Here is an 8,687-nt window from a genome sequence, read left to right as displayed (position 1 = left end):
AACTTGAATCTAAGTTGCGAATTGGTCACTAGTTGTAAACAAAATATCATGCACATGCCTCTACCACGCCAGCTATTGCTATTGGTCTGCCCCTGACCAACTACTCTTCTTTGCTTGTCCTTGGTGCTCTCTTCCCTTTTTATTTGTATATATACATATAGTAGCACTAATAATGCAACCGTCCCTAATGTCAACGTTCGATGCATTTTAATGAATTTTGTCTTTCAAAAGCTAATCCCTGACTTTTTATGCAATTAACTCCTAAATAAATAGAAATTTTTTTAGGTATTAACAATTATCTATTTGCCCATACGGCAATTTATGCATAAATTAAGATCGTTTCATAACTTCATCTATGTCGATAGACTTGGATTTGTCAATTAGTGTCAATTAAGTAGCTAACAAATTTCCGTGATGCATATTGAAAAGCTCTCTTGCATGATCGCAATCTCAAATTATTATTTCTATCTTGCTTGATAAAAATAAAAAGGAAAAGTGTCTAATGAAAAGGGCTCAATAGCGCCTTCAAAAACTTACGTATGAAAAAGGAAATTGAAGCTTCATGATAAGTAGAAAAGATCATATTTTATTAAATTGGTCTTGGATGATGACAGCTGAAACAATATGAGAATACACAAAGTATACTCAGAATTCTCATAGATTACGTTTAATATCAAAAACCAAACTCCGCAATGATTTATTAACTTATGTGACGCTATCATCCACTTGTTGAATAAGATGATCCACTTGCAGTCGGTCACACTTTGCAAACTAGTTTTGAATACCAATATGAGTGTGCTGAGTATCATTTAGATCACAAATAAGCTTCTCGAAGGTAATCATGGCTGAAAGTGGCAGACCCAACATCACCGCAATGCCCTTCTCTCTACCTTCTGACATAAACATGCAGCTTGAGCTCGGCAGGCCACCGATCCCAAACCTTGGCTCTCCCCACCCAAAGTCCGTCTTGCCATACTCGAGCCTCACCCATGAACTTATTATTAGTGTGCCCACAGGTAACCCCTCTAATCGATTCATGTCCAAATAGTCGATCCTTGACCGTATGTAGTCGTCAGTCACACTCTCGATTGCCTTCTTTATTCTTTCTGCAGAAGCAAAGATTCGCTCCTCAATCAACTCTCCCATGGTGCAAAGACAGCAGGGCATGGCGACCGCGTTCCCAAAGTATCCATCAGGCAATGGTGTTTTTAGCCTAGACCTGAAGTCAACAAGTAAAAGGAGCTTCAATTGTTGGTGAAGTTTCATCTTGAGGGCCATGCTTCGAGCCCGCCACACTAAGGCTGCAAGTGCTACGAAGCTGGTGTAGCTGCTCTTTACCTGTCATTCAAGATGAGTAGATTCCATATTTTGTGACCAAATCTTTATGTGATACACACACATATATATAGACACACGCATGAATATGTAGATTCATACAATTACCACTTGTGTGACAGTGAAAATCAATCAAATTTCACAAGGAAATGTGCATACTACTGAGCCATATCATATTTTCTAGGATTTAACATAGGCTGTGATTCTATGGGTATTGGTCGATCAAAACTATATTTTGGGGAGAAATGGTCTCTCATTATTTAAAAGTTGTGGAACAAACTCACGCAGAAATTTATTTCGGTATAGTGTTGAGTGTATCTTTTGCGTTCTTTTGGAACTTATTGACGTGTATATTATGCAAAGATGGATACGAATGGCCACCTATCTATTCTCATAAGATAGAAATTTACCTGTTGATCTTTTGTTGCCACTCTTTTGACGGTTGCTAGCTTCTCAGCATCAAAATGGAAAGACTTATATACAAGTTGCTGTTCCTCAAATAATGCTGTCATGTTTGATACATCGCTTACGTGAACAAATTCGTTGTAAGGACCGGCGATTTGAGGAGGCACCCTTGATTTTAGGATGGTTCTATCATGACAAGGGACGAGGGATAACGGCTTGGCTCTTGCCATTTCAGCCCATGCGTTCATAAAACTCATTGCCGACACACCATCTGCCATGCAATGGTTAAGTGCGATCCCTAAGGTAAAACCTCCACAATTAAATTTCGTCACCTGTAATTCGTGTCCAAAATTAATAATATATCTCAACATAACAAGCAGTACAAGTAAATATGTGAAAAAGATCATGCGTGGATTGACTTTTAGCACTTTTTGTCCATCTGAACTCTTACATTTGCGGGGCATTCATCCATATACCTCGACTGTTTTCGTTAAAAAGGGAAAGATTTGCTTCGACTCGATTTACCACGAATTTGACTACAAATTTTGTCATTGTGGAAATACTAATAAGCTGGAGAAATAATTAGACTTACCTAAAAAATGATACTACTTTTTCAGCGTGAAAAGCAACTAAACACACAGAAAAATTGCTTATTCAAGTTCTCTGGAAAATACTAGTTACCTATATGTGGATGGTTAGTAAACTAGATGAAAAGTTACTAAATGCACAGGAGGAATTTACTAATTATTATCTAGTTTTTCTAATATGAAAAGGTACTCGTAATATAAAATAAAGTAAATAACTAATTATAAGTAGAAAATTGTCATCTCTTGAATCTTAAGCAAATTTAACGATTCTGGATCCTAACATCAACTAGTCCAACCTAAGTTAAGTCTACCAAAACATACTCACTATCATGTTTAATTGTGAAAACCCAAAAAAAAAAAAAGGAAAGGAAACAAGAAGTACTTATGATCTTTAAATAAAAATCTGAAAGTGAAATGCATAGATTAGAAAGCACTCTGAAGCATTACCAGAAAAAAAAAAATTATTTACCTGTGCAGTTAGAAGGGGGGCAACTTCAAGTATATGTTCCGTAGGATCTCTATAAACAAGCTTATCTAAAACATCAGAATCGAGCAATCTCCTATCACCCAGATTTTCGATGCCATAATCAGCCATTGCCTCTACAAATGGGACTCCTAGCTTCTTTTGGCAGTCAACAACCAACTTCCCTTGAGAGTTTATGGGTAATCTCCCGCAAGTGGATAGTAATGAACCAGAATTCTGGCCAAAGCTTGCTTAATCACGTCTATCACATTTGCGCCACTCCTGTCGAAAGAATAAACGGACGGCACCATTGCGGGAGCCACTTGATCGAGGCTAGTTAAGAAAAGGGAACTCTCAGGTGTTTCGTGTTCTGGTAGGATCACGATGGGGTTAGATCTTTCTACTTTTAGGACGTTCTTCTTCGCGGATGCCTCCATGGGAGAATTCTGGAAACTCATATCCTGCTCTCTCTGTCGAGGTAAAGAAAAAATGAGCCGAAAAGCACCGAAAAAGTTGTTGAGCAGAGAGAGGTCACATGTAAATAAAATCGCTGTACATCTTGTCTATATGCACTCTAATCCGTAGTGGAATTGAACTTTACTCGGAACTTGGAATGATATCACAAAAGAATAGGCACGATAACTTGAGAAATAGGAAATAGTTGAGTAAGATTATATCCACAAACAAGATGAATTGCTAAATGGCGCATGGAGATTGAAACTTTATTCTAAGCTCCATGGTAAATAAATAAAAAATAATCCAAAAGTTTAAATTGTTGGATGGAATATAAGCCCGCACTTCAAAATTTACGAACAGCTTACTCCTACACAATATGTGTCGTCAAATATGCATGTCGCAACACATTCACTATATCCATGCTGAAAGGGGACCACATTGAAAAATTTCCCTATATATTTTTTTTTCATGGCCAAATACACACGACTCAAACTCAGACGGAACCCTCCATACATTACGTACCTCTAAGGGTTGGAGATACTCGAGATGAAACGCTCGGACTTGGCTTCTCCAGTGCTAGCATTCAGCATAAAGTAGTTGTATCACAGATTCGTTTTGAGTACTTCATTTTTGTAATTATTTGGATGGAATGTGCAACCGCATTAATCATTTATTTATCTCCACCAGTTTTTTGGTTGGCGATTATTTTATTTTCGTCAATACTTTTTGTTTGGTACAACAACTTACAAGTCCACTTGGCATAATAGTCCCAAAAGAAGTATGAAAAGTTAATATCAACCTAGAAAATTTGCAATCCCCCCTGCTAGTTTTCTCTCTCTCGACATGCAGAGTCGCCTGTCTACCGCCATGGTAGTTTTCAAACCCTAATCCCCCAAATTTACCGTTCTGTCTCCATCCACCATCTTCGGATCATCCCCTCTTCCATACATCTAGCAGGATTTCCTTGTTTGGGTTGCTGCATGTCTGTATTCCGTCCGCTTCGGCCACCATCGGAACTCTAAGTTTGGTTCGTTCCCATGCAGTACTTCACCTTCCATTGTTGATTGACCTCATTGCATATGGGTAAGGAGGTTAGGTGCTTGCTTTTACTGTGTGAGCTCTAGTAGGCATGAGAATTACTGGAATTGGCTGTCTCTCCATCCGCCATGTTCCCTGTTCAAAATTGGTAGGAATTGGTGTAGTTTCTCTTGTATTTTGATCTGGAGATCTTCATCTGCCTTGTTGCATGTCCATCAATCCTTGTATCAATCTCTGGCTTATTGGTTTTCTAAATGGCATCGGATGACCACGGGGAATCTTCGCGCTTGTCAGCACTTTGCAACCAGTTAGGTCGTCTTACTACAGAACACATTATAGAAGACTGGAATGATGCACCGTCCCCTGAAAAAATAGCAGAATGTCGTTTGACTTTAGTAGGATGCATTCTATCCAGCCCTATTATAAATATTCCAGCTCTCCACAGTACGTTAACGCGCGTCTGGCGCATTGACTAGGTAGAAATTTCACAGCCAGAGGCAGGTATCTTTGTATTTAAATTCCAGACTCAAGCAGCAAAACAAAAAGTTATTGAAGGGGGACCTTGGAATTTCTCTGGCCACTTGGTTATCCTTAAACCATGGATCCCTAATACTCCTTTACATTGCTATGACTTCTCCACATGTGCATTCTCGGTTCATGTGGTTGGTTTACCTTTAGAATGGTGTACGGAATCCATGATCCGCAGGGCGGTGCAACAGTTGGGTCGTGTATTGGAAATCAGAATTGATACAAAAGATGGAAACTCATCCAGACCTGTGAGAGCCAAAGTGGAACTAAATTTGCAGGATTCTCTTAAGATAGGGAAGTTAATTCGACTAGAGGGTAAGCATCTATGGCTCGATTTTCGGTATGAATGACTGTCGCATTTCTGCTACTCATGTGGAAAGTTGGGTCATTATGCGACATATTGTTCGGATATACCCTTTGATGAAGCATTATTAGAAGGTAAAGGTAACATGGCCTATGGCAACTGGCTTCGGGCTGAGGTTAGGGTGCATAGCTCGTATTGGCATACTTTCTATACGCCACAAAACAATACTGATCAATAGGAAGAAAACGTACCTGAAACTCCTCCCTCACAACTTCCCCAAGTTCCTTTATTGCCACATCCAGTTACTAATGATCCTATGCCATCACATGTCCCTCTGTTACTTCAACCAGCAAATGTGGATCCTATACACCAGACTGAGGCTATTGCTACAAGTAATACCACCCAGCGAGTGGTCCCTGATCATCAGCTAGTCGTTCCTGCACCAGATAAGTTAAAAGGTGTTCAGCATCAGCCCATGGAAGCAAAGGAGCATAAGAAGTTGAAGAATGCGAGCTTGACCCCAAAACTAGGGGTGGCCAAGAAGTTAAAAAGGTACAACCCTTATGAGTCCAAAAGTTTGACGATCCAAGATCATGATGACACTAATCTCATGGAAACACCAGTTTATAAGGCTGAGGAAATCGGAGCATGGGCTTCGGTGGCTAGCCTTCAACAACCCACCACCTCACAAATGAAGATGATCTGTTGGAACTGTTAGGGATTAGGCAACTCCCTGACGGTTCAAGCTTTAAGGGCCATGTCGGCCAAGGAAAAGCCCACAATAGTTTTTTTGTCGGAAACCAAGAACTATGAAGTGATGGTTAGAAGGATTCAGTGTCGACTTCATTTTCCTAACTCCTATATTGTAGACCCTACAGGTCTGGCGGGAGGGATGGTGCTATTTTGGACTAATAAGGTAACTTTAGATGTGCTCCGTTCCACACCTGACTATATAGACATGCTTTATCATGACTTCCAGAATGATCGGACTATGCATATCACATGCATTCATGCTCCATATGTCTACCATACTTGTCAACTTTTTTGGAATGAACTTCGGGAGATTAGTTATGCTAACCATTCCCTTGGTTATGCGTTGGGGATTTCAATGACGTTCTTTATCCATGGGAAAAGTTTGGCAAAAAACCAGCAGATCGACATCGAATGTTATCTTTTCGGGCACTTATCAATGACTGTTCTCTTATGGAGTTACCAAGTAAGGGATGTAAGTTTACCTGGATGAACAATCGCACTGGAAATGAGCTGGTGAAGGAATGTCTGGACATGGCAATGTGTTCGATGGATTGGAGACTTTTATATCCTGCTGCTGAAGTTTCTGTGCTGCCTGCTATTGGGTCTGACCATAGCCCATTGATAATTAATTCTTCAGCATCCTACAAGACCCCAAAGAAATCCTTTACTTTTGAAGTTTTCTGGAATGAAGATAAGGATGCAGTGAACTAATTTCAACAGCATGGAATTCAGTCAGGGTAAATGGATCAGGCATCATCTCAAAGTTACAGCATACATCTAGAGTCCTAACCAGGTGGAGTCGCTCAAAATTCTCCAAAGGTGATCTTAAAATAGCATATTTACAGCAACAGCTTCGACAAATTACAAATCAGCAGCATGCATATCAAAATAGATTTGAAGTTACAAAGCTAAAGGAGGAAATCAGACAGATTTGGCAGCAAGAAGAACAATTCTGGGCCATGCGATCTAGAATCCAATGGTTAAGGTGGGGCGATAAAAACACCAGATTTTTTCACGCGACAACTCTTCAGAGAAGGCAACGAAATCGCATTACTATGCTCCAAGATCATAACAACCAGTGGATTAGGGATCCCTCTGCTTTATAGGTAATGACTTGTAAATTTTTTTCTGACATATATACTACAGTGGGTCCTTGCAATTACACTCCTATTCTCCAACAATGTCCAAGGGTTGTTACTACAGAAATGAACAATGCTTTACTGGAAGAGGTGAGTCTAGAGGAGATTCGTCAGGCTACTTTTCAACTGGGGTCTACTAAGGCACCAGGCCCTGATGGTTTCAACGGGATATTCTATCAATCTCACTAGGAGGTAATCAAAGATGATATGTTTCTTCTAGTTAAGAAGTTTTTCGAAACAAGCCAGATGCCACCTATCCTGAATCGCACTATTCTGGTTTTGATCGCCAAGACCCCTCATCCAAAAAAAAAATAGAACACTATAGACCAATTAGCCTGTGTAATTTCGCCTACAAAGTCATTTCCAAGGTGCTAGCCAACTGCCTCAAACATTGGTTACCTCAGCTGATATCTATGGAACAAACTGCTTTTGTCAATGGCCGACAAATCCAAGACAACATCTCAATCTTTCAAGAAGTTCTTCATCAATTTAAAACACGACAGTGGACAACAAAATTCAATGCAATTCTTAAGACAGATATGCAGAAGGCCTATGACAGAATTGAATGGGATTTTCTTAGGGACTACTTAATTCAGGTGGGCTTCCATCCTATGTGGGTACAATGGATATTACAATGTGTCTCAACTACATCCTATAGTATCATATTCAATGGGGAGCTACTTCCTTATATTTTCCCTACTCGTGGTCTAAGGCAAGGTGACCCTCTCTCACCATATATCTTTATCCTGGTGGTGAATGTTTTGTCAATATTGATCAGCCAAGCAGTTAATATGGGCCAACTAAAGGGTATTAGATTCAATAGGTGGTGTCCCACCCTTTCCCATTTATTTTTTGCTGACGATGCAATCTTTTTCCTCGATGGCAGCATTCGTGAGAGTCAAAACCTGGCTAATATATTAAATCAGTACTGTCTAGCCACGGGCCAAACATTGAACCGCAACAAATCAGGGATTATTTTTAGTCGGCATTGCCCTATGAGACTGCAGGAAAATATGTCTCTCGAACTTAGAATTCCTGTATTACAACGGGCTGGTAACTATCTGGGTATCCCTTCAGACTGGGGTCGCTCCAAAAAGGACATGTTTTCGTGGATCTTCGTGGATCCTAGCACGTGTTCACTCAAAACTCGAAGGATGGAAGGAAAAGCTCATATCAAAGGGAGGTAAGGAAACTCTTATCAAGTCTGTCATTCAGGTGATTCCGCATTATGCTATGTCGGTTTTTAGATTGCCCTTATCGTTGTGTAAAACTATCGAGAAGAACATTGCAAGGTTTTGGTGGAAAACTGATATGCATAGGGCAGGCATTCATTGGAAGAACTAGGAAACTCTTAAAAGTAGTAAGGATCAAGGTGGGCTAGGCTTTCGAGATCTCATTGAATTTAATAAAGCCATGCTTGGCAAGCAAGCATGGCGTGTACTCCAACAACCTCAGGCTTTATGGGTTCAACTTTTCAAAGGGCTATATTTTCGCAACACAGAATTTAAATCAGCAACCAAAGGCAGTCGTCCATCATGGGTTTGGCAGAGTATTCTTACAGGTCGAGATGCTATCCTACCATATACTAGATGGTCAGTAGGCAATGGGAGGAAAATCTATATCCGTGAGGATCTATGGTTAAAAAGTGGAACCTTGTTTGGTCCTGCCAACAGAGAGGA

General features: G+C 40.1%; 1 protein-coding gene across 1 annotated transcript; it reads right to left on the bottom strand.

Moving 5' to 3' along the window:
- Positions 1 to 771: 771 nt before the first annotated feature.
- On the bottom strand, positions 772 to 2,984 carry LOC104417208 (omega-hydroxypalmitate O-feruloyl transferase-like). The gene is made up of 3 exons (XM_018860394.2): positions 2,797 to 2,984; positions 1,746 to 2,072; positions 772 to 1,338 (listed from the first exon to the last, which is right to left on the bottom strand). The coding sequence occupies exons 1-3, from the start codon at positions 2,920 to 2,922 to the stop codon at positions 772 to 774; spliced, it is 1,020 nt and encodes a 339-aa protein (XP_018715939.2). The 5' UTR covers positions 2,923 to 2,984.
- Between the last annotated feature and the right edge of the window lie 5,703 nt (positions 2,985 to 8,687).

This window comes from Eucalyptus grandis, chromosome 8, assembly GCF_016545825.1.
Source record: "Eucalyptus grandis isolate ANBG69807.140 chromosome 8, ASM1654582v1, whole genome shotgun sequence".
NCBI classification, from domain to species: Eukaryota; Viridiplantae; Streptophyta; class Magnoliopsida; order Myrtales; family Myrtaceae; genus Eucalyptus; species Eucalyptus grandis.
The sequence above is the reverse complement of the archived record's forward strand: the minus strand, read 5'-3'. Positions and strand labels throughout refer to the sequence as shown.